Genomic DNA, 27,692 nt, shown 5'->3' with positions numbered 1-27,692 from the left:
ATATAACTTGTATCTCACTTGCTTTTTATCAGCTTCACCTGTATGTATGTTTGCTTGTACCCGACTCATTTTGGCGCGATTATGACCCTCTTTAAACGGCTAGATTTAGTTCAACTTCGTACATTTATCGAGGATCGATGACAATACATTAATTTGATAAAATTTTTCCATTTTTCAATTTGTAAAATAAGATTTATGTTAATTTATATGATTTTAATCTATAGTCTATGAGCCAGAAATTGATGTCCATTTTAAATTTTTAAATTTTTTAATTCGGTTTTCTATAAAAAGCGTGTTTTTTGGTTTTTTTTTAACCACTATTTATTATTGTAAAGAAAATCTCTACGAAGATCTTCTGTCGTACAAATGCTAAGATATAATGTTTCTGTTTCAGAGGTCACGTTCTCCGAGCTACTGTGCACAAAGGCCGGTAGATGAGGCGGAACTATTTATGGAGCTCATTAAAGATGTGGCGAATGAATTAAACATTGATGTCTTATGTCATAAGGTACTCTAGCTATACATACACTAAACAATTTGTTATGTTTTTAATGTGAAACCCTCACTTCTGGGAGTAATACACAAATAAAAATTGAAAACAAATTTTATGAACGATGCGTGACACGAATTCGTGACTCTTGAGTCTTTGACTCCTTGACTCTTCCAAATGAGCCAATAGTTCGAGTGACGTATCTTCATAAAATATTGTATGCTTTGTTCAACTCTTAGGTTGTGACTTCATCTACAGGATCTACTTTACAGTTGATAGCCTGCTCAACCCCACTATTTGCATATTACGAAATTGGCTTGAGATGACGCTCTTGCAAATCTAAACAATTTGTTATGTTTTTAAAGTGATAACCTTTACACTCAACACATTTCACACAATTCTCACATGAAGCCACAACCGAGAAAGTTGAACAAAGTAAACAAGATTTTATGACGATACGTCACTCGAACAGTTAGCTCAGTTGGCAGAGCGTTACAAAAATTATCAAATTATGGAATCTATGGGCCCGGTGAAAAAGCTCTACAGACAGATGGCCGTTGGGGCAGTAAAGTCCTCAAATGGCGACCACTTACCGGAAGACGCAGTGTTGGTAGGCCCCCCACAAGATGGACCGACGATCTGGTCAAGTCACCGGAATACGTTGGATGAGGGCAGCGCAGGACCGATCGTCGTGGAAATTTTGGGGGAGGCCTTTGTCCAGCAGTGGACGTCTTCCGACTGATGATGATAACGGTTGCGATTCGGGGACCTTCGTTTCATTCTTAAAAACCAAAGATTTTTTAAATTAATAAACAAATTGTGTGAAATACAAAATAAACTGTGCGGGCGATATATTTAACTATCGAAGTTCCCGCACCGTTCCAAAATTCCAGAATACTTTCACATACATGAAAAACAAAAAGTACATATACCCCATCATTATTTCATTCAAAATTATCATGTTATTCATTCTCTGTAAGCTCTGAAAGAAATTCCATAAATTATATCAAAATAACTCAGAACTGCGTTCGACAGTTTCAACAAACCGTCTTCTCTAAATTCGTGTGTCATTTTGACTTAATATTCCATTCTTATGCAAATATACAACGAGAAAACAGTATTTGGATCGGACGAACGAAATAGTCCACAAATTGTGATTGAAATTTCAGATTGTGAATGCCGGAATCCCTCGGGGCTCACTGCTATGTCCCACACTTTATTTTGCATACCAATGAGTCAATCAAGTCACACAATGCTAGCTAATGATGCTTTGTTTACTGGTTGAATATTTATCTTTAGAATTCAGTTAAATATTAAAAGTAAGCGTTCTTATGCATGTAACAAAATATAAGTTTATGAGTGTGTTAGAGGATTTTTCTTTTTAAAACTCCTTTCCAACTGGAAGTATAACTTATTTAAAGAATAGGATTACAACAACACATATAACCATTACTATTTACATATCGATCTTAAATGTATTACTTATCAACTACCACACGATTGTAAACAACAATTTAAGAATAAAATAAGTTGGGGATACAGTTTCTTCGCATTTTACATAAAAACTCAAGACCTTATTTCAAAGTTTATTTACTTATGATTAACATACTGTATGTCTGTGCCATTTTGCTCGATGACTTTCTGCCATCTTATGGGTAATGTTTTGCTCTCGTTGTTGTAAAAATTTTGGGACTTCTGATAAAAACCTCTCTTGATGTTAGCCTGACACTTCTGAAAGAATTCTGAGGAGACCGAAACAATTGGAAATCTGAAGGTGCAAGGTTAAGGCTATATAGACTCCATTAGGATTTCTTAATTTTAGCTTTGTGGCTTTAATTTTTATAGCTATTGTGAATGCTCATATAATGTTTGCCTACTTCGGGACTCATGTAAAGTTATTCAAGTGGCTAAGACACTTACAAAAAGCGAAAAATACAGTTTACAAAATTTAATGATTCAGGAAGATAAGAATAAGATTTCTTTACATTTCTATTATTTTAAATATTGTGAGTTTTAATTTTTTTGGAATGTTTTAATAGGACCTATTTGATTGATTCTTAAACTATTTACCAGATGTTCATCAGTGGGAGGCTCCTTTGCACAGGAAGCCGGCTAGATTATGCAAACCACAACGGCGCCTATTTGTGCTGTGAAGCAGTAATGTGTAAACATTACTGTGTTTCGGTCTGAAGAGCGCCGTAGCTAGTGATATTACTGGGCAAATGAGACTTAACATCTTATGTCACAAGGTGACGAGCGCAATTGTAGTGCCGCTCAGAATTTTTGGGTTTTTCAAGAATCCTGAGCGGCACTGTATTGTAATGGGTAGGGCGTATCAATTACCATCAGCTGAACGTCCTGCTCGTCTCATCCCTTATTTTCATAAAAAAATGTTACTAGTTGGCTACTCTTACATATTGTTTACATATTTTTTTCAGTTATTACAATAGTTACGGTAGCGTCTGTATGTAATTTCTAAAGTGTCATAAGAGTCAGATCGTAATTTTATTATTATTTTATATTTCCGTACAATGGACGGAGTCATCAATGTTTAGATCGGACGTTATTTTTAGGAATTGGTAAGATTTGGTGTTTTCTTGCAAACGTTATGAAACCATTATGGTAAGGAGGTCAATTAGTAAGTTTGGGTCATCATAAAATATACCAGTTGTGGTAGATTCATTTCGGCAAGGCTTTGTAGAGCTTTAGTATTAAGTTTAACGTTAACAAAAGCAATGCAATCTAAGCAAGCATAGCATGGTTGAAATTATTTTTACCCAAATAACGTTGAAATATTAGAAATTTTCAAATTGTCCTTAAATTATCGTATAGTCCCTACTGTTGATAGTGTTTAAATGTGTGTGGTTATTGTTTAAAGAGTAAAACTTTTCTCAGAGACATTCTGTTTCATTTACAGATTCTAGTAAATGTATGCTTGTTGACTACGGCAGACAGAGGCAGCTTATTTCTCGCGAAGGGCACACCACCTAACCGGTATCTTCAGGCCAAACTGTTTGATGTCACTCGTGATACAGGTAATGAATAGTTTATTAATATAGGTACCAATTTGGTTATATATATATTAACAGACAAGAATCGGTATATCTTTCAAGTTGGATCAAAATGCACACCGTGTGCAAACTTTGATTAAAATCGGATCAGTAGTTTAGGAGTTCATAGCGGACAAACAACGCGGCACGAAATTTTATGTGTAAGATATATATCATTTTTATTAATTTATTTATTATCTTTATATAAAGGTTAAAGTTGTAAGGGTGTTTTTTTATTTTGTATTTAACACCCTACGTATATTATACGTTTTTTTTATTTCATATTTTTTTCAGTATTGTCACAGAGTAGAGTATTCCTACGTATACAGTATAAACTTACTTACTTAGCTGACTACATATCCCTTCTAATATTATAAATTTGAATGTAAGTTTTTTTGTTACGCTTTCACGCCTAAGCCACTGAATTTGATGAAATTCTGTAAAGAAACAGACTGAAGTTTAAGAAAGGACATAGTCTACTATTTATCAGGAAAAAATGGCTCAGGGGGGATGAAATAGGGGATGGAATTTTGTGTGGAAGGTGAAGCACAAGCAAAGATGACATTATGAAACTTTGTATTTAGGCGCTTGATAAAAAACCAATGAATATTTGTTCTAGCATTTTTGAAATTTCCAACTGTGTGGGGTTGAAATATTGGATCAAAGTTCGTATGGAAGTGTAAGGAAAGTCACGCTTTCACGCCTACCTGTGAATTTCACTTTGATAATATTTTTGTACAAAAATAGAAAGCTTAAAAGTTACAGAAGAACTTTCAGAAAAAATGTTTTTCCCGTGAGAAACTATATGAGCTCAGAAGCATCAAACCAGCAAAATCTTTTTGATTTAGCAAAGGATGGAAATGGAGATAAAGTAGTTAATAAAAATGTATTAAAATAAGCAATTTAAAGTTAACCGTCGCGGGTAAAAGCTAGTATCTTTATACTTTAGAATTAAATCTTAGTTTTCAAGATAATTTCATATCTTTTAATAACTGTAACCTTTTGTTATGGTTTAAAGTGATACACCACACTTCTAAGATTAATACACAGATAAAATTTGAAAATAATATTTTATAAACCGTTCCGTGCGAGTGCTCTCCCAACTGAGCTAACCGTTCGAGTGACGTATCGTCAGAAAATTCTTAAAAACTCTCAGGTTGTCGCTTCATCTACAGGATCTAGTTTACAGTTGATAACCTGCTCAACCCCAATATTCGCATGTTCGGAAAAGTTGACTTGAGATGTCGCTCTTGTAAATCTAAACAGATTTATAAGTTTATCAAATCTCTTAACAACAAAAACCAATTTACTTAGTAACTTTGATAATGGGATGTATAAAGAAAATTTGATAGCAACAGAAGAAGTGTTACTAAATATATGAATGACAAAGGTAAACAGGTTTGAAAGATTTTTCCTTATAACTGATGCTGCTTCTTATATAAAACTCAAACAGTGCAATCGCGTGGTGAAACATCTGAACAAGTTACACAAAGAAAAGATAAATCTTAACACTTTGATGAGCCAAGTATCAGTTTTATCGAGTTTAATTACGACTGTTTACACATCTGTTCTGAGGTTCTTTGATTCGTAGGAGAAATATTTAAACAATGAATTAACCAATGAATGTAAACAATGACTTTATAAAAGTAGGCAATAATTATGATAGTTATGAAAATAAGGGATGAGACGAGAAGGACGATCAACTGATGGCAATTAATACGCCCTGTCCGTTACAATTCATTGCCGCTCAGGATTCTTGAAAAACGCAAAAATTCTAAGCGGCACTACAATTGCGCACGTCACATTGAGACATAAAATGTTGTGTCTCATTTGCACTGGGCAAATGAATGACACAATGCTAGAGGCACCGTCAACGGCGGTTTACTTCTTGGTGGCCCCAAAAGCAACGTTGTAATAATCCACACGAGATCCTGTGCAAACTTATTCTTACTAGTAAACTGTTTTGACATAAACGATGTATATAATATTCTTTAACAACAAGATCCCAGAAAATGTTCAAAACAAATGTACGAATGACAAAAAAATGTTATTACGAATATCAAAAGAGTTGTAATTAAACGTTTGTGTGGTAATGGTTAGTTTAACATAAATGACTCTCTTAATGATACCTCTAATTGGGAATGGAGCGACCGCCCACAGGCTGTTATTTAACGAATTTTATTGTTTGATATTACATTATAACTACCTATATTTTTATGAAATAAAAATAGTTTAAAATACTAAAAAACACGCTTTGGATGAAAAGATAGTGATTGAAAAATCAACATCAATTTCTGCCCTATCGACAGTAGGTGAAAAAATTATATAAATTAACAAAGATCTTATTTTGCAAATTGAAAAATGGAATAAATTTATGAAGTTAATGTATTGTCATCGGTCCTCGATAAATCTACGAAGTTCGAACGAAATCTGGCCGTTTAAAGTGTACAAACAAAGCTATTAAAAAACGTGTAAAAAAGAAGCCCGCTGAGTTTCTTGCGCCTGTTCTTCTCAGGGCTGAGGCATGCTTCTTCAAATGGTTGATAGTTTTTGTCTTTCAATAAGTGATATCATATATCCATTTTTTAATAAAAATATTTGAATTTGAATATATTTACGAGAACTTGTGGATTGGTGTTAACTGTACATCGAATATCTTTGGAGACGCCATAAGTCGTTGTAATCATTTGTAATTTGCATTCACACTGTGTGGTCTCCCTTTGTGGCTGACTTTATGTGCTTTTGATGATTCATTGTCTTACTTTATTGCTCTATATCATGTTTCTTTACTTATTTTATCTTCTTATCCTTCTATGTCTTCATCCGAGTACGTTTGTTTAGATGGCTATTGAACTTCATTATCTCGTAGGTAGGAAACTCTAATTAATATCCCAAGAACTGCTTGGACTGTTGAGCCCTTGCCTCATTCTTTGTCTTCTAACGCATTTATCATTTGTCTTCCGAGTTGCTGTTTGACCTGATTCCTGTGGCCTTTTCTTCCACATACAACCAAACTATGAAAGTAACTTGAGAATGCGCAGTATTTCCTGGACGATATGACATGGCGACCTGCGCATCAATATGCAACAGATGTAAAGAGATTATTCAATAAACTTTTAATTATACCTACGTATTAAATGTGTCACCGGAACAATACGAAAATGTTAAGATGGAAATATGTAAAGGTTATTGCTGATTATTTCGCGGTAGGTAAGAAGGTAACCAGTGTGTGTTGCCAGTGATGACATACGGACCGCAGAATTGGTCGATAATTATTAGTCTTTGAGGAAGCTCGTGGTCGCTCAGACGGCAATGAAGAGGGCACATATCTCGACAGACAGATGGCTGTTGGGGCAGTAAAATCCTCGAATGGCAACCACGTACCGGAAGACTGTGTTGGTAGCCCTCCCCCCACAATATGAACTGATGGTCTGGTAAAGATCGCCGGAATACGTTGGATTTGGGCAGAGCAGGACCGATCTTTATGAAGATCTTTGGGGGAAGCCTTATAAAGAATACTTTTCGCGCCAATTTGCCTCTCCCAAAGCGCCATAATTTTAGGAAATCATTGTTTTTTCTAAATAATATGTCATATTAGTTTTCCATGTTGATTATATTTAGGAATTATTGCTTTATTATTTTAAAACCGGTATCTTGCCAAAACCGCCTAGACAAAAAAAAAAATGATTTTCACTCAAAGTGACTCAATAAATGATTTATGACTATTTTTAATGTCGATGATCGGCTTCAATAATTAATGCTCCTAAATTCTTGAGAACGCGTAACTACATCTGGTAAAAATAATTCTCACAAGAATTCATTCAAGAATTTGTGCACGTATAAAAGTAGGTTAAGTTAATACAGAACGCATGAAATGAAGAATTAAATTACTGGGAGTGGACCACATTATAGCTTCCTTTTGATAATATTAAGAAGAATTTTGTTAAGAATAAAAAAATGGAAATAATTTTAAAGTATTTATAATTTGTATTGTTCTCAATTTGTCTGTTTGCGAGAAATTTTTATTTTTACTCCGAATAGATAGATGGATACACATAGACAAATAATGATGGTATTATTTTACAGGCTTATAATTACTTATTTATTTATACATAATCCACACCTGTAAGAAGATTTAATTAATACATATTATAAATATGATCTGATAGCCAAAAAGGGATCAACATTTTAAAGGCCTGACTTTTAAGCAATTAACACAGTAAAACAAATGATTGTATTCGGACCGATACTAGTCTGTATATAAATATATATATTTACATATTCAAATATATATATATATAGAATATATATATATATATATATTCTATATTTTATCATATATATGCGTGCGTGTGTGTATGACAGGTAAAATCATAAAATTATGTTTCAACTAATATTCTTGATATCTAATCAACCGAACTAATGTTATCATTATATGTAAGTATATATTATGTAATGGAAGGCCAGTTTTTTCTTTCGGTTATACTGCGAAAACTATTGAACCGATCGAAATACTATAAGATGCAGCGATCATCGGAGAAGGTTTTAGTATATGATATGTTGGTAATTACTTATACGGAACCTATATTTTTTGACTTAGAAATACTTTTATATTCGCAATACAAATAATTCAGTCAAGCAACAGAGATGAGCGTGAATGGGCTACTTAATTTAAATGGGCTACTAAATTTAATGGCAAAACAACGATTGCCGGGTCAGCTAGTATTTTATAATTACTTTTAATGCCTTACGTTTGTGAAATGGAATCCGAGGTTTTTTTCATTTTTGATCAACAAACGGCTGGCTTCATGGTTGTATCTTCTTCGCATTTCATTATGCCCCCTCCAGTGGAGATTATATTTTTTCTTCGATTACTGAGAGATACATACCTACGTGAAGTTCCTGGACGAATACTGCACCTACAGTTGATTGTTGTACTTCGTTTACTATGTTTTTTTTATATAAGCAGTGGCAAACGGGCAAAAGGCTCACAGCATGGGAGTGGTGAGGCAACCGTACATGGACTAATTCAGAATTAGAAGCATTTTTAATTTATTACAAACATAATACAATTTTCTTTACAAAACTATATCATGTATAGTATTGGTGTACAATTAATAAATTTTTGTAGAATTTTTATCTAGATTGAATGATAGTCATGGCTCCAACTGTAAAAGTTTAGAGTATTTTAGTGTTTTTTTTTTGCACTGTCTATTAAACATAGAAATGTTAAGAAAAAATGAATTTTCTTCTCATATTCTGCAGATATATAATTATTTTTTTTATAAAATATAAGCTTATATAAACTGTCAAGAAATGGTTACAATTATGCGCTATTTTTGCGATCTCTTGGGATAGTGGCCTAAAGGTGGGAGTATGCTCTTTCCATGAAGGTCCCAAAAGTCGTATCGATTCGGGAAAACAGCAGCCGGTAATTGATTCCACAAAGTGGTTGTGCGAGGCAAGAAATTTCTTGCAAAACGCGCAGTTGTGGTTTACCAGAACTCTACGTGATGCGGATGGTACTTTGCACGTATTGTCAGGTGGTGGAATTCGGCCGCTGAAATCAACTCAATTCAAAGTAACTCCCCGTTATCTTATTATCACATTTAAATTAACAAAATAAACAATTGTTCTTCTACAGATTTGTACGATGCATTACGCAAGGCAAGAACCCAGGAGATTAGAATACCGTTCGGTGTTGGTGTAGCCGGATTGGCTGCTCAAACGAAACATCCAATCAACATCAAAAATGCTTACGCTGACCCAAGGTAAGTCTATTCTCCATTTTTAAACTACTTTACTGAGTTATATAACCTTTATCACTACAGAATTACATGACAGTGAGAAGTTATATTAAACAATAATAACTATATAAACAATTTGTTATATAAAGTTATAACCCTCGTTTCTAGGATTAATACACAAATAAAATGTAAAAACAATTTTTTTTTTGAACGATGCGGGACTCGAACCCTCGATCTCTCGCGTTCCGTGTGAGTGCTCTTACCAACTGAGCCAGCCGTTCGAGTGACACGTATACACTTAAAAAACATAACAAATTATTTAGATTTACAAGAGCGACATCTCAAGTCAATTTCCTACTATGCAAATATCGGGGTTGAGCAGGTTATCAACTGTAAAGTAGATCCTGTAGATGAAGCTACAACCTGAGAGTTGAACAAAGCATACAAGATTTTATGACGATACGTCACTCAAACGGTTAGCTCAGTTGGAAGAGCACTCACACGAAACGCGAGAGGTCATGGATTCGAGTCCCGCATCGTTCATAAAATTTTATTTTGAAATTTTGTTAATTTGAATAATATCATCTACCAACAAGACGGCGCCCCTGCCCACAATAGTATCGCTACTAAACAGTTTTTAAATGAACATTTTCTTGATCGCTGGTTGGGCACAAATGGCCCTATAAATGGCCAGCACGTTCACCCGATTTAACACCGTTGGATTTTTTCATTTGGGGGTACCTTAAAGGTAGAATTTATGCAGATACTTACAACTTGGTACAAGAGTTAAAAGACGCAGTGCATTATCATTTGAACAACATACATCACAACGCCTTGTCTAAAGCTACCAGAAGTGTTCTGAAACGCGCTCGTGCCTGCATTCGACAAGAGGGAGGCCACTTTGAACATTTACTTTAATGTAAAATTATTTTATTAAATTTACCTAAATTGCTGTCCCGATTTTTTTCTTCCCATACAATAAAATGATCCCCTCATGAAACTGAGTAGATGTGCGTCAAAAAAAAAATTCATCAAAATTAATCATTTTTAAGGACAACTCACACTTGACCAAAATTTTGACTAAACCAATTTTTTTTTTTTCACAAAAAGTAACTAATGTTTCCTAAGACAGTTTCCCTGTATCTCTTATACTTTAGGATTTCCCCATACTGTCCCACTTAAAAAAAAACACACTGTATAATTATTAAAATAGAGAGTTGTACAAATATATTTTATACAAACTAATGGATATTAGAAATAAATAATACTAGTTTTATAACGTACTAAAGTAATAAATTATAGTTAATTATTCTATGCTGACTGTACAAGTCCCCGCTTAAGTCACGCAGACGTCAATAAGACAAGGTTCCATCCCTGTGGTAGCTAGTTCTATTCTGCGGGGATTATCACATCGAGACAAATTCAAAGGATAATGCCAGAAAATCTATAGAGCTTTGCCCCACCTATTACAATTCGTTTACAAGCATACCTTGAAAATCTACGTTGAAATCAGTTTTAATCATTTTGAAAGTTTCGAAATGATTGTTAGGACTAGGGTTACCACCCGGCTGGATTAATCCGGACTATTAGACTGTACTCCGGATCTCAAACTTATCCGGATTTTATTATTAATTAGATGGAATGTAATAATAAAACTACGCATATGAAATAAATCTTCAATCTTTACCAGAACCGAAATCTAAACGAGAAATGTAAATCTTGATATAAAAGAGTGGCAATGAGTTTCTTGCTACTTCTTCTCATTAGCTCAACCCTTTACGAAGTAGCGGTAGATTCAATAAGATAAATATTTAATTTTTTGACATTCATAAGTGTCATTTCCGTGACCTATGTAAATAAATTGATTTTGATTTGGATCAACTGAAAAGTCCGGACTTCTAACGAAATACAAGGCCACACTAAATACAAATGCACGACGGAACAAAGATGATAAAAATGATGGCATGATTGACATTAATGACGTTTCCTTTGACAATTGCGCGAAGTGAAGTTATATTTGCCATAAATAGTATTAATATAATTATGTGTGATTTTCTATACTTAACAACTTATAATAAGTAATGTTAACAAATATAAGTAATGTTACATATTAAACAGGCTTTTTAGTTTTTTTACTACCAAGTAATTTAAGTCGTTTTATTTACTCATTATGCGTAGAAAATAATGCAAATGGCCGCCTAAGAAATAGGAAGTTTACAAGAAGGATTGAGTTATCTTTTTTTACATTTTTTTAATTCGCAAGTTTTGCATTATTTATTCAATTTTAAATGGTCATAGTAAAATTATTTATTTAAATTTAAAGTCATTTTTGAATATTTAGATTTTGTGTCAATGATGTTAATTGGTGTGGCAGAATCTGCCATTGTAAAAACAAAATACGTTTTAGAGAACAAATTATAAAGGTTTTTTACTAAAATAATTTATATTTTAAATAATACCTCTATCATATTGTTATTGGACTCTTAATGCACAAGTTTAAATTGCAATTAAAGGAATTCTTACTATTTATAAACAGGTCACGTCTTTAGCTTTAGCACCAATTTTGGAGATTAACATCTCGAGCACGTAAAAATAAAGTTCACGTACGCTCGTTCCGCTGTATGCACACTTCGGGTAAATAGCCAATTTAAATTTAGGATCGTAACATAACTTGTAATCGTCTCGTGAAATTGTTGATAAAAAATGCTACCTGAATGAAATTATGTAAAGAGCAAGACGTGTAGCAACTTTTATTTTTATCTTTATCCATAGAAGACCAACAGAAATATATCTAAAGTAAAACTACGGTCTCAAAAATCAAACAGCCAATTACAGGTTCTTGCTTCATCATCATCATCAGTCGGAAGACGTCCACTGCTGGACAAAAGCCTCCCCCAAAGATTTCCACGACGATCGCTCCTGCGCTGCCCTCATCCAACGTATTCCGGCAATCTTGACCAGATCGTCGGTCGATTTTGTGGGGGGCTTATCAACACTGCATCTTACGGTACGTGGTCGCCATTTGAGGACTTTACTGCCCCAACGGCCATCTGTCCGTCGAACTATGTGCCCTGCCCACTGCCACTTCAATTTCGCAATCATTTGGAATAATACACTTTAAAAGCTAGGTATCAGTAGTAACTTCGTTTATCGTACGATCAATAGACATACCAACACATCGAAGACCATAAAAGATCGTTAGAACTAATCAGGCTGCTAGCACTGTTAAAGCCAAAATTCTCTGAAATCCTACAAGGAAATAAAGTACGTTTGAAATAGCTAAGGATGTCAGCTAGATACCCAACCAGTACCTTCATCGTGCGTCAGTCATGTCAAGTCAAAAAGCTTCATTTCTGTCAAAGGAGCGTAGGCTTAAGTCAAAGTGTATCTAGAGACTGTCTTAGTCCGTGTTGTGGAACATCTTAGAAATACTGCTTTTTAAAAAAATTCCTCGTACTTTCCAGCAAGAAGTTCTGGCAGTAATTACCCAAGCTAGGCTGAAGTCAACGCTGCGGACTTTATAAGTGCTGAAGACTGGTCTTGCCCAATTATGGTCTGTTCTACAAGGCACCATTCTATACTCTAAACGACAAGCCGACGTCGAGTTGCTTCAGAAATTTCTAGAATATTTTTGTTTAGTCTTCCTTAAAAGTTCAAATAGCTCCGGGTGCAAGCTAGATACCGAAGCAGTACCTCCTCCTGCCGGCAAGCAATAGTGTGGAAGCTTCACATGTGGTCGGAAAAGTGCAACGTTGTCATCATCCTGTATCAGCCAAGGTTTCTTAGGCTCCTTTCAAGGAGTCAAAAAGCTTAATTTTTGGCAAAAAGGAGTGAGGACTTAAATCAACTCTAAAGACATGGCCTACTCTCTACACGACACGGCAACATGGATTGCTTAAAAAATTTCTAGAATATTTATTTTTATTTTAAGTATTTTTTTAAAGTACATTTGAATCGCGTCTGCTACTCCAAGCAGTAGTATAAGAGCATTTTTTGCGTTTCGGTTTGAATGGTGCAGCAAATAGTGAAATAGCTTTGCCTGGAGACTTAACATCTCTGGTTTTGAATAGACGAGCACCATCTCGGTGCCGCACAAAATTATTGATTTTCCAGCTTTCTCTTGTGCGACACTGTATTGTGAACGTCTAGCTCGTTTCTCCACTTCATATTAAATAGTTGTGGTGTTCATTTTTGTGAAAAGTTTTTATGTTTACTCAGTCTTCAAAATACATTGTTACAGATTCAACAGTGAAATAGACGCGCAGACAGGCTACAAGACAGAGTTGATACTGTGTATGCCGATCTGTAACTACGAGGGTGATGTCGTTGGTGTGGCACAAATCATCAACAAAACTGATGGTAATAATCCTCCTTAAATACCCATCAAATAATTTAGAAATAAAGAGACACAAACACATAATACTACTGGTGAAAATGTTCAAATATTGACTGATAGTAAATCATCTACTGACAATTTCAATCGCTTAAATAATGAGCAAGACAATAAAACATTTTTTCGTACAGAACAGTAGGATAACAGTAGGTAATAGAACATTTGATAAAAATAGTATATTAATAGGAATTAGCATCAAATAGCATTCGACGCAATGAATTAATTTTATTTCATTTCATATCTTTTATAGATTCGTACATTACCAATGGTTCGTTGGTGATTAATAAACAATGGTACAAATACGGTTCAAAATTAAAACAAATACACTTAAAGCTAGATAATGATGTAATGTAGATGTAATGATAAACAATTTTAAGGTTCGGTGGAAGGATTTTGGTTGTTATAAAAAAAACAGACAAGAGCGGGTCAGACTCGCCCACCGAGAGGTGGTGAAGTCCATATAACAGATTCATAAGAACATTTCCGATCTTATAAGGCGTAAAACACCGTGGAAGGTAATTAATTCCTCGTGCTGTGATTGTACGCCACATTGTACTCGAAGTTACTTGTGAATTCAGTTCATTTAATAATTATTTATTTTAAGTGCCTCTTCAGTCATAAAGATTGGCCGTCAGCTTTTTGAATCCATCCCTACCACCGGCACAATTGTTTGACGGACATGATCTCGCTCCAGTTGCGTATGTACCTTGATGATCTGAAGCAGATTGTAGTTACTTACCAGTTGAAATAAAATTTCAGGGTCAAAGGAGTTTTCCGCGCGTGACGTGGAAGTATTCCGCCGGTATTTGACGTTCTGTGGGATTGGTATCCAAAATGCCCAGCTCTTTGAGTCTTCGGTGCTGGAGTACAAAAGAAATCAAATACTGCTGGCGTTGGCAAGGAGTATATTTGAGGAGCAGAGTAACTTGGAGTGTCTTGTCACGAAGATAATGACGGAAGCGAGAGAACTGTTGAAGTGCGAACGATGTGCTGTATTTATATTGGATACAGACCACTGCGAGTCGGTAGGAAACTGTCTTAATATTTTAGGAGGTAAAAATATTGTTTTCTTTTGTGGGAAGAACCAGGTGACCTACCTAATGTTAAGGGTCATCTGCCCAAAAGAATCACAATATGATTTAAGTTTTAAAGCATAACTAAAGAAACTACGGCATAGTGTACTACGATAAGACGTCGATAACAATTTAATGTATATTGTAGAAGGTGACAAGAGGAAGATGATGAAGATGTGTATAAAAGGCAATGTCTCCCTGGCTTTGCCTAATTTCCGCTGCAACCGTTGACGAGTTAGAGCATTACTCTGTCCGATTACTGTTTGAATATTAGCCATTATGACATTTTTCGGAAGATTAGAGTTTGCTACTTTGAAAGTTTTGCTAGCTTATTTGTTAAATCTGTGTAGGTGGTATTAAAATTTGTTATAAAAATTCTTAAGAAAAACCAATTGATCTGATTTCTTAGAATATCTAATGTATTTTAACCCAATGCGTTGAAACAGCCTTATCATAATAAACTATAACGCAGCAGCAAACTTGCATGTAAACGGTATTCAAAATGGCCGCCTCTCCACTCCATTCTTACAACGCACCTCACGCAATAAGTGTAGTGGCAGTACTAAACTGCGACAGTAGTCACGGACGAATACTGCACATACTTGTAGGTAGCACATAGGTTCCATTGTACATGTAAATAATCGTCGAATTATATATAAATTGAACTTTTCCAGAGTCACCTGGAGCGTATCGTGCAACGTCCCGGAGGTCAACGGAGCGGCAACCTCGCCTTGCCTCCCCCCGCACCAACCCGCTTTCACACACTATTCGAGTTGGGTGCCTTGCATTCCCGGACAACGCTTACTCCAAGACATGACGCAACTTCAACTCTCGCCTCTATTGCGTTGGCTGTAAGTATATTTTTCAGACTACCTGAATCCTAAACTAACCTTCAACTATAGCTGCACACAAAGAGATATCAGTAATAGAGACAGTATACACACGCGCATGGATGGGGGCACTTTAGGCGTTAAATCTATAATAAAGCTAAATATATTTGAATAATTAAGTTAAATAAAATATTATTATTATGTTATCAGATATTTAAACAAAATTTGAAATTATTAAGTTCCTTTTCTTACCATACTAGCGAAAATTACTCCACTGAAGAGGTCACAGTGTTATATGAATCCTAGGATTAGGAAATGGTACGCCCGGCGTATGGAATTCAGTTTACAGAACTTTTAAATTATTTGAAATATATGCAAATGTCTTGTGAAAAACGTTTGTGTGCGGAAGGTTATTAGAACATAAATGACTTTCTTAATGATACCACCAATATTGGATACCACAGACTGGGAATTAAGCGAACATCCTCAGGCTCTTTAATTATAAATGTTTATTATACGATATTACATTGTAATCCATATTTTTATATAAATTAAAGCCCGCTGAGTTTCTTGCGCTCATTCTTCTCAGGTGAGGCAGCCTATTTTGAATTAAACTATTTGAATTTAAACTTTTTTTGCTGATAGGTGCATCAATATATCCCCGATTTGTTAATCTTGCGTTGGTGATAATTGCAGATGTATCATTTTATTTTTATGTATTCAGTATGTGATTGTTGCAGGTTGCAAGATCGAATAAAGCTCTCAACATATCAGACGTTGAAGATTGGCGAAGGGATAACGGAATGGTTGTGATTGATAAAGATAAAGATGACGCTGCAAATATTCGCACGATGCTCTGCATGCCAATTGTGAATGCCAATAAGGATGTTATTGGTGTTGCACAGTTGATTAATAAGGTACGTGGAAGGTATAACTTCTAATCAAAATATTCAAAGGATTTTCCACTGTCGTGTTTAGTATGTACAGTTCATTTCCAACAAAACAGTAAAGTTAATTTTCCACCAATGTCTCCATATTTTTTAACACTTGGTGGTTCGATGTTTACGCGATTTTTGTGCAGCGATATACTTGGTACTTTGAATGTAGCAAACTTTTATGACGTTTATAGTATCCCGATATATGTATGTTTTTTTTTCAAATTTAAATCATTATTTTTTTGTTTTAAAATCGGACTTTTTGATCATTGGTAAAGTACCTTTTTTCACTACTACGATATTACTTTTGTTAAAACTCTACGAATCTCTTTATCGTGAGTTACATATCATCACTAAATAATAGAATTCCATTCATTTAAATATCAATCAATATTTAGAAAGGGTGCTAAGATTCCTGTGGGACCCCCATTTATATGGGTATAATACAGGAATAATTTATTTAGAATGACGCTTTGAAGGCAGTAAATTTGTCTGTTGCGTACATAGACGTACTAGATCTATTAAGTTTCATTTTTTCATATTATGTTTAATATTTTAAATCGGATTTTATCGATTTCATTTTCAGGAGAATGGATCACAGTTCACAGATGGCGATATTTCTATATTTGAAGCATTTGCTATATTCTGTGGACTTGGTATCCACAATACACAAATGTATGAAAACGCTTGCAAGCTGATGGCAAAACAAAAGGTATTTACGTGTATCTGTTTGGTTCTTTATGAAATTAGACGTAGTCAAATGTGTTTGGTTATCAGTGATCTATCAGAGGTTGTTTCTTTTATAGTAAAAACTCTAAATACACTTTAAAAAAGTAAATAAAAATTTAAAATTTTATACACAATATAATATTAATAATTACATAGAGCCGAAATGTTCCCGAAACATCACATTTTTTTTGTTTTTAGTGAGCATTGTATCGACTTGTTTTGATGTATTAAGCATATATATAATCAGGGGAAACAAACTTCGCATAGCAAGCTTTTTATATACTTTGTGAACGATGTGTCGTTTATTTTCCATTTATTTTAATAATTAAACGAATAGATATAATCAACTTGAAAATGTTCTCCGTAATACAAGCTTGTTACATACTTTGTGATTTTATTCATTGATTCAAATTAATACACCCAGATATGTTTCATTACTCATATTAATAAAAACATTCGCTATTAAATCAATAATTTTAACATTGTTTTATGGTAATTTATCTCTTCAAGTCTGTTTTAAAGAGTTTGGGTCAGACAACACCTCCCTGGGGTGGTCTTAATAGAAGTTTCCAATATTTAAGCACTATTGCAGCCGCCAACTCGACGAAATATTTAAAAAATATGTCTTATAATTCAGGTGGCTTTGGAATGTCTCTCGTACCACGCTACTGCTTCAGCTGATGACACCAGCAAGCTGTGCCAGGATATCATTCCATCAGCTGAAGTCTACAACCTGTATAGCTTTCAATTTCATGGTAATTGTAAAATCAAGGATTATTTATTCAAATTGAAATGTTTTTAACTACTTCCCATTCAAAATGGTATATATACCTTAGACCTGAGAAGAACGGGTGCAAGAAACAAGAAAGAAGTGCCCAAGTGGGCATAGTATAGAAGCTAAAGTGGCAATGGAAAATCTGCTTCCTGATAAATACATGAGTTAAAAGTATATGAAAATTTTATGAGTTGGAAAATCGAGAAAAAAGTGAACATTTTCTCTGAAATAATATTTTTGGCGTATTTTATTGAGATTTCTAAAACTAAAAAGCCATCTACATTATGGGCAATTTATTCCATGCTGAAATGTACAGTCCATGTAAAAACGGCATTAACTTGAAAAATTATGGGAATTTAACTACTTTTCTTAAACGACAATCGACCGGATTCAAAAGCGAGAAATCGAATTTTTTTACTGGCGAAACCATAAAGCAATTTTTAATTAAAGCCCCAGATGATATATATTTAGCGACAAATATAAAATAAATTTAATGTATAATATAAAAAGTGTGTTATATTTCCCTGCATTCTTTTGAGAAAAGCACTATATATGCCTCGGCGGGAAATGGCAATTGCCCGTCTCGTATTTAGTGAAGTCCTCGCCTACCGCTCGGCCTTAAAACTCATACTCGACCTGCAATTGCCTATGTCCCGGCCTTTACAATAATGTACTATTGTATTTTATTAATTTCAGTTACGAACTGTGAAGGATATAAGGATCTAATAGTTTCCGTAATAAAAAAGCTATTGTTCTTAGGAAGGGCGGTATCTAGTTGGAGCGCAGCGGAGACCAATTCTTAATCTAAGACTTCAATTATTATAATTATCGAAGATTATATGTATGACAATAATTGCAGATTTCGATTTGGCTGATGAAGACACATGCAGGGCGACTCTTCGTATGTTCCTACAGTGCAATTTAGTTGAGAAGTTCCATATCCCTTACGATGTGAGTTTATGAGATTATTAATAAAATACATTTACGTGGATGCAGTACATAACAGCATTACAACATCGATTACCATAGCAACAGTTATTATCTATCCTTGAGTGAGCTTTTTAATTTTTTTTTATAACGAACGAATTTGATTTATATATATCTTTGCTTGACCAGTTTTAAACCTGTGACACTATATAACATGTATATCCTCAAGTGAATTCAATGATATGGAGAACAAATACTTTATTTTTAATTTCAGGTTCTCTGCCGATGGACTCTTAGCGTTAAAAAGAACTACCGACCCGTGAAATACCACAATTGGCGTCACGCCCTTAACGTGGCACAAACGATGTTTGCGATGCTTAAAACTGGCAAAATGGAAAGATTCATGTCTGACCTGGAGATCTTGGGACTTCTGGTTGCCTGTCTCTGCCATGATCTGGACCACAGAGGGACAAATAATGCCTTTCAGACGAAAACAGAGAGCCCACTAGCTATACTGTATTCGACCTCCACAATGGAACATCACCATTTTGATCAGTGTGTTATGATTTTGAATAGTGAAAGCAATAATATATTTCAGGTATTTGTTTTATTTGTATTTTAGTATTATTTAGGTTGTATAGTGTAGAATGGATGAATGAAGGAATTGATCATGGAGAGGATTTTTCAGTTTCGAGAAGATTGTCTCGAAATGACTCAAGCACTCGAAATAAATAATAATTAATTACCTACAAATATTTTTACCGTCGTAATATTGTATTGAATTTTTATAGTATTTATTTTCAGATTAAGGATTAGTTTCCGCTGCGCTCGTACAAGATACCACACTACCTTAGAACAATAGCTTTTTTATTACGGCAACTATTACAGGCTTGTGTGTGTGGCATCTTGACACTCAATGGCATCTTTCAAATTTTGTAGCATACGCTTCGTGTTATTTTATATTTAAATTAATAAAATACAAAATACTTACTGATGATATGTGATCCCAGTGTCTTTCTTATTTCTTGTAGTATTATTTTTACAAAGTTTTACTACGGAATCCAGCATTTTAGTTTCAATTATTAGCAAAGTTTAACAGAACATGTGGCACGTTCACGTCACACATTGTTCTAGACTGGCTCGAGTACGCCCATTTGGGCTTAGTGTTAATTGCCGCACTTTGCGAGTACGCCTGCGGTATCTAGTTGGAGCGCAGCGCAGACCCATCCTTAATCTAAGTATTTATTATAATTTATATTTGATATTTTTGTTTTGAGTTTAGCAAAGAATAAAAAAAAAATCTTGGACGAATTAATCCCTGTACACTAAACCCAATATTATATTTAATCACGATATTGCTGTTTGTGGGGGATATCATTTCTCGATTAGTGACAGCAGTACTAAAAGCTCTATCTCGCCATCTTCTATTTAAATAATAATGAATGTTGTTAAGCGGAAAACTCGAGAACGGCTAGACCAATTCGGCGAAAATTTTTTGGAAGTTACTTACGTTACATGGAAGATTTTATGTATATAGTTTTCATTTAATAATTATAATATTAAACCAAACTTAATTTAATATCAATCAAAACTTTGCAGGCTCTGTCTCCGACGGACTACAAAGACGTAATGCGTGTGGTTGAAACAGCAATACTGTCAACAGACCTCGCGATGTATTTCAGAAAAAAAACAAAGTTCCTGGAACTTGTTGAGAATGGAGAGTTTGATTGGCAGAGTCAGGAAAAGAAGGAATGTGAGTTAATTTTCGTTGAGTTTATTTAATTCGTCAATTCATTCAAGGTAGAAAAACTTTTTGCTGTATAACCGTCACCGACATGCTCCTGACTAGCGCACGCGATATATAAAAGTAATTAAAAGAATAAATATATATACTTAGACACTGGGTGAAATCTCGTGAGATCGCTTCACTAAAATGCTTAAAGCAGTATATCTGTAGCTATACAGCTGACGTATTGTTTAACTTGTGGGTGGATTTAGTGAAAATTGCAATGTGTATATATTGTGCATTGTTTAAATAGTGCTTTTGTTTCAATATATTATTGAAAATAAATTGAAATTAATAATTGGATTGTTTTTAAATATTATGCAATTTCATATTCTAATACAAAACGTTCTAAATTTTCACTTCTAGTGGCAGTTTCTATTTTTCCTATTTTTACAACTATGTTTCTTAGCGATGCCATGCCATGTTTCTTTTAAGTTCATTTGTTTCGTAGATTAATAGGAGTAGACAAACTTCAATTTTAATTCCTTCTTTTATTTTTAAACTAAACTATATCCCCATTTTTCAGTGTTATGTGGAATGATGATGACCGCATGCGATGTATCAGCTATTGCAAAACCTTGGGAGGTCCAGCACAAAGTGGCAAAACTTGTCGCTGACGAGTTCTTCGATCAGGGTGACTTGGAGAAGCTGCAGTTGAACCAGCAACCCATTGCCATGATGGATAGGTAATGACTTTTATATTAACTTGACGAGGATTTGTAAATTTTCATTCCCATAATAGTGGGAGTCTCTTTTGCACCGGATGCGGGCTAGATTATGGGTACCACAACGGCGCCTATTTCTGCCGTGAAGCAGTATTTTGTAAGCATTACTGTGTTTCGGTCTGTAGGGCGCCTAAGCTATTGAAATTACTGGGCAAATGAGACTTGACATCTTGTGTCGCAAGGTGACGAGCGCAGTTGTAGTGCCGCTCAGAATTTTTGGGTTCTTAATTAATCTTGAGCGGCACTGCATTTTAATGGGCAGGGCGTATCTTTTACCATCAGCTGAACGTCCTGCTCTTTTCGTCCCTTATTTTCATTAAAGTAGGTATTTTCATTCATAAATGGCACAATTAAGACTCCGTAGAATCTACACTGGCCTGCAAAAGTAAGTATCACACTTTTCAATTTTTTTTTTCTTAACTATAGAAGGTAGAGATTTAAGATTAAAAACGTTTTGTTGCAAATTTTATAGACTTTAATTCTTAGAAACTAAAATTATACATTAGTAACATTTTTAACTTAAAAAAGATAAAACAATGAAAATAGACATTTTTAGTTTAATAAAAAAATTCAACTAAAATGTATTTATTACATGTTATTTAATTTTTAATAACTGGTATTGCCTCCTCGAGCTCTGATTACAGCTTCGAGCCGGTTTGGCATACTGAACACTAGGTTTCAGAGCCGATGTTGGGGAATATTCTCCCATTCTTCTACTAGGGCCTGCTTTATTGCCTTGAGGGTGGTCTGCGATTTCTGACTAGCCTCCCAAGCTCATCCCAGACGTGTTCAATTGGGTTGAGACCTGGACTTCTTGATGGCCAAGCCATCACGCTGATACCGACCTCCTGAATATACTCTTGTACGATATGAGCCGTGTGTGGCCGGGCATTATCATGCATCAGCATCGATCCATCACCCATATTTGCTAAATACGGTCCTGCATACTCATTGAGAATATCTTTGCCCAGCGAGGGTGCCATTTTCTATGGCTACTAGCTCTGAGCGACCTTCTGAAGATATGCCAGCCCATACATGTACACTGCCTCCACCGTATTGGACTCTTTCTGAGATGCAGGCTTGAAGGTATCGCTCACCAGGTCGCCTGTAAACACTTCGCCTTCCATCAGAAGTGTAAAGGGAGAATCGAGACTCATCTGCAAACAAAATTCTTGACCATTCTTCTTCATCCTACTGCATGTGTTCACGGGCGTATCGCAGTCTCGCTACTCGATGCTGTCTCTCGAGTTTTGGACCACTCGCTGGTCTTCGGGGTTTAAAATTTGCTTCAGCAAGTCTTCTTCTCACTGTACTGTCACTAATGTAGTTCCTCCAGGTCTGAAGTAGCTGTTGCTGGACTTCAACTGCATTTTGGTGGCGATTTCTTAACACAGTGGAAATAATATAACGATCTCCTCGGACACTGGTACACCTGGGTCTGCCATTACAAGGTCTCCTCAGATGGTGTCCAGTCTCTTAGTACCTTCGCTTTACCTTCTGGACCGTTCGTACCGTCACACCCACCATTCTTGCAGTGCGACGCATACTGATGCCTAGTTCCAGAAAAGCCATGATCCTAGCACATTCTTCAAGTGAAAGAGGCATGATAAATAAATTTTATGTGCTTTTTAGCATAAATTTTTAAAACATCAATCTTGAAAAAAATTTAAAACAGAAAGAAAAATGTGAATGGTAAAATTGTAATTCGGAAAAAGGAATGGTTTTGTTTTTGAAGTTTTTTTTCAGCCAATTCTTAAAAGAAGGTTACCGACTATAAAGTTTTTATATACAAAATTAAATTCTCTTTGGAGTCCTTTTTATTTCGAAAGTATATCTTGTGAACTTAAAACGTTATCCCAATTTTAAAAGTGTGATACTTATTTTTGAAGGCCAGTGTAATTGTGAATACGATTAATATAATAATAGATAAAACAAAAAATCATCTTTTGCAAAATCCTTATAGAAATCCACAGCTCCTTGCAATTTTTATAGAACATGTCCCAAGATTCAGTGGAGTGTTGGACTAAAAACCTCCCCTGTGCCGGTAGCTTCAATAGCTTTTCCAGCGAAACGGACCCGACCAAGGCGGCCTAAAAGACGGTTCACAGTCGTGGAGAGTCACCCGACGGGACTCAAATCATGGACCGGCTGTATACTGGATCGAATAGGGGGTTTATTCCCTGTAGCCTTTAATATTCATTATTCAGGATTTTGTTATAAGTTAAATCTGACTATATTATTCAAAATATCGCACAAAAGAGCCGAGAGATGATAAAATAAATTATCTTCATTTAATTAGATAGAGTTAATTCTAGTAGGCTTTATAAGATACCTACATAATAGCTTTAAGGGTAAATATATACACTTTTATAGTAAAGTCCCAGCTACTGTTCAGGCATTAACTAGAATTAAATTTGAATGAAAAAAAAATGGCTCTGTCGTAAATTCTACTACGCCACAGATACTTTATAGCAATGACTATGGCAGTACAATAATTGTATATATTTTTTAAAAGAATGTTGGGAGAGTTTCTTGCGCCCCTTTTTCTCTCTCAGAGCGCTATTTGTTTCCGTAGCGCTGGTAGTAGTACTCTGTAGTAGGTAGTATTAGAAATGACATCAATTAGCATTCTAAAGGCATTAAATTTGAGAAAATAAATGCCTTTTTAACCAACTTCAAAAAAGGAGGAGGTTCTCAATACGTCGGTATGTTTTTTTTTTATGTTTGTTTCTAAACCTACCTTGGCTGACACTGATTCCAAAAATAAGAATAATCGTAATTAGAATTAGATTAATTAATTAGATTGTATAAAAATACGCAATTATTTTATACTTTTTAGTGCATAGTATATCTTTTGTTTTGTAATAGTGTTTTTGAAGTTGGTTGTTTTTTTGTTAAATTTTTTAATGAAAAAAGAAGCAAAAAACTCGGTCTTTGCGCACCGTTTTTTATGTCCGTCTACTAAACAACACAATTTTGGTGTCAAAACCTTACAAGACTTGAAATTTTACACATAATTGATTTTCATTTAATCACACATTGAAAACTTATTATACGGCTCATAGATTATTATTTCTGAACGATTTTGCCCCCATTTCTGTGGTATTGTGTTAAGAGGGTTCACCACAAACCTGAGGCATTTCCATACAGGTTCAGTCTATTTGAAAAACTTATAAAATGAAATATAATTACAGAGAAAAGAAGGACGAACTACCACAAATGCAAGTTGGTTTTATAGACATGATTTGTCTGCCGCTGTACAAGGTATTATCCGACACCTTCCCGTGGATACAGCCATTGTACACCGGGACAATGGAGAACAGACAACGTTGGCAGGACCTGGCCGAAAAAGTTGAAATGGGCTTGACCTGGATCGATCATGACACTATCGATAAACCCATTGAGGAATTTACAAGTGAGTGTTGTATACAAGCAAGTTGTTTCCAATCTTCTTTCAACATGCTGTTTATAAACTGGTATACAGAGATATGACTATTTAGACTGAATAAAGGCCTCCTCCAAAAATCTCCATGACGATCAGTCTTGCGCTGCACTCATCCAACGTATTCCGGCGATCTTGACCAGATCGTCGGTCCATCTTGTGGGGGGGCCTACCAACACTACGTATTCCGGTACGTGATACTAACTATGTGCCCTTTTTTATCTAGAAGAACTATACTGTTGAAACTTGGTAAGTAGATGTATTCTGTGAACCGCATTAACATTTTCATACAAAAAAAAAACAAAAATTTTGTGGGTACTCCCATATCCCCATACTTAAAACTGAAACTCAAAATTTTTTTTTCATCAGTTTATATTGAGGTTTCTACTATATTTTTTTCTTAACTGAACAGTTTGCGCGAGAGACACTTCCAAAGTGGTAAAATGTACCCCCCTGTAACTTCTAAAATAAGAGAATGATAAAAAGTTCCACCGAAAATTGGTTTGAACGAGATCTATTAAGTTTTTTTAATACGTATAAATGATGAGAGCTCATTTGCACTGTATGATTTTATGCAAAGATTTTTTGCCTTTTCATTTCTATATAGCTTTTATATTATGTTACTTGCTGCTACAGGACCCTTCATGGGCGAGTCCGGCTCACACTTGGCTGCTTTTTTTTAACTAGTTGCTCCAGGGATGTCGCCCGTGTGGATGCTAAAAGCAGTAAAATACTATACCTATGTGAATCTAGCGAGATAATATTATTATTATCTTTCACCATTATGTTGATCAGACCTTTTGTTAATAAACTTTGAATCAATATTACTTTTTTCTCCGTGTATCCACAGTAACAGAAATAATTAGTATTTATTATTTGATCCAAATGTTGAGAACCCCTGACGTGTAGGTTCTAGTGACTTCAACTATTGTTGTTTCAATACTCATTCCATTTTCATTTTTGCCTTCTTGTCAAGTATCGGTCCTGTCTAAATTAATTGATACATAAATAATATTATATGATTAATTAACAGCATCAAACGAAGCTATCAAGGACGTGGAGTTCACAGTAACGACATTAAATTGCCAGCGACCAGTATCTGACTCAAACACATTGGCACTTGTGAAGCCAATCAAAACCTCTTTTCACTCGTTAAGAAGAGGGAAAAGCACTTCTATGGCTTCACGGCCTGCAAGGAGTAAGCTGACCAGGTAGATATAGTAATTATTTATTTTACGAATAAGTTTTATCGAGTGTTAAGGTTGTTGGTTGTTAAGTTTGTTTTTGGAACGATGTTGTCCTACACTGCCTGCAGTAGAGTTAACTGGGAGAAAATGTGACTTAACTAAAAAGACATTTATTTTCCCAAAATTTATTCATTTAAAATTATTTTTGATGTCACTTCGAACACCACCATCGCTTCAGAAAGAAATGGCGCTCTGAGAGAGAAGAAACTGTGCAACAAACTCTTCCAGCATTCTTTTTTTTATAATATATACAATATGGTACTATCATTGTTATTGCTGTAAAATAATCATAATCTAGTCCCAGGTTGTCCGTTCACTTAGATATTCAGCTGTGGACTGGAGGTATTTACGACAGAGCCATTTTTTAATAAAACATTTAAATTTATTTATAGATATTGCCTAAACAGTGGCTGGGTTTTTATTATAAAAATATATGCATTTAACCTCAAAGCTATTATGTATCTTTTGAAGCCAACTTGAATTAGTTACAAGCAAACCCTTATTTCTAGTGTTATATAATAATGAAAATCACTATATAGTGCAAAAAGGTAACGATTTTTTGAACGTATATTAAATTTTCATTTATGTACTGACAATTAACTAAAAATCGTTATATTATGCATCCACTCGATATAGGTATCTTTAGACTTGTGAGATATGTGAGTGGTTCATTGACATAAAATTCATTTAAAGGGATTTTTATAATCAATTTCTGTAGACATCTGTCACTCAGTTTTATAATGGGTTTTCCAATAAGGACTTGACAACTTTTTTTTTCAAAATGAAATCAAAACCATTTGAGATATTTCAAAAACTTAGTATCGGGTTGAAGTACTCGACTTCGCTCATATGGCCACCGCCGGCACGTCTTTGCATCGGTCGATTCGTTCCCAATTTTCCATGACTCAGCCACACATTTCGGCCGAAGCGGCAGCTATTTCGCGGCTTATTAGCATAGACCAATGACTTGACGAAGCGGCGTTAAATCGCACGAACGAGGCGGACAATTGACTGGTCCATTTCTTGAGATAACACGCTCATCAAACTTGTTCTTCAAAAATCGATTGTAACGTGTGAAATCGGAGTTAACGTTCTTAAAGTAGCGGCCATTTCTGTAGTAATTTTTTAAGATTTGCACACGTTGTTCGTTCGTGTACTTCACCATGATGTAAAGGTTATGTCTACAGAATAAACTGACAGTGACAGTTCGATGTTAAGTTAAAAGGTGCGCCCTATTGGAAAACTCATAGACCAAGTATAGTAACTAGACTACTTATTGATAGCCTCCGTCTCACTCACACGAGAAAAAGAAAAACTTATGCGAGTCTTATGTAAAGAAATGAGATAGAGTGATTAGATTTTTTGTGTTGCCATGCGTGCCGTTTTTTTCAAGGTCAGCACACCCGGTGTGCTAAACAAACTTGACAGCGCTGCACAGAAAACTTGTGAAACATGTGAAATATCCACTATTTATTCAACATCAGTGAAAATTTTAAGTAGAATCGATGTAAAAGTAATAGTGAAAGAACACTTGTGTTATATT

The 27,692-nt window shown here is 34.8% G+C and overlaps 1 protein-coding gene across 2 annotated transcripts in view; it reads left to right on the top strand.

The window, feature by feature from the left end:
- The window catches only part of LOC126979697 (cGMP-specific 3',5'-cyclic phosphodiesterase-like), a 109,799-nt gene that overhangs the window by 69,329 nt on the left and 12,778 nt on the right, over positions 1-27,692 (top strand). For both annotated transcript variants that reach the window (XM_050829154.1, XM_050829153.1), the window contains exons 3-17: positions 395-508; positions 3,408-3,525; positions 9,185-9,311; positions 13,528-13,646; positions 14,440-14,705; positions 15,428-15,604; positions 16,324-16,500; positions 17,105-17,230; positions 17,885-18,002; positions 18,882-18,973; positions 19,224-19,547; positions 20,549-20,702; positions 21,262-21,421; positions 24,655-24,875; positions 25,936-26,113. In XM_050829154.1, coding sequence (XP_050685111.1) covers positions 395-508; positions 3,408-3,525; positions 9,185-9,311; positions 13,528-13,646; positions 14,440-14,705; positions 15,428-15,604; positions 16,324-16,500; positions 17,105-17,230; positions 17,885-18,002; positions 18,882-18,973; positions 19,224-19,547; positions 20,549-20,702; positions 21,262-21,421; positions 24,655-24,875; positions 25,936-26,113 — 2,471 coding nt within the window. The remainder of the gene's footprint in view (positions 1-394; positions 509-3,407; positions 3,526-9,184; positions 9,312-13,527; positions 13,647-14,439; positions 14,706-15,427; positions 15,605-16,323; positions 16,501-17,104; positions 17,231-17,884; positions 18,003-18,881; positions 18,974-19,223; positions 19,548-20,548; positions 20,703-21,261; positions 21,422-24,654; positions 24,876-25,935; positions 26,114-27,692) is intronic.

The sequence above is a fragment of the Leptidea sinapis genome, chromosome 4 (assembly GCF_905404315.1).
Source record: "Leptidea sinapis chromosome 4, ilLepSina1.1, whole genome shotgun sequence".
Taxonomy (NCBI): Eukaryota; Metazoa; Arthropoda; class Insecta; order Lepidoptera; family Pieridae; genus Leptidea; species Leptidea sinapis.
Note: the sequence above shows the minus strand (reverse complement) of the source record. Positions and strands in the feature narration are given on the sequence as shown.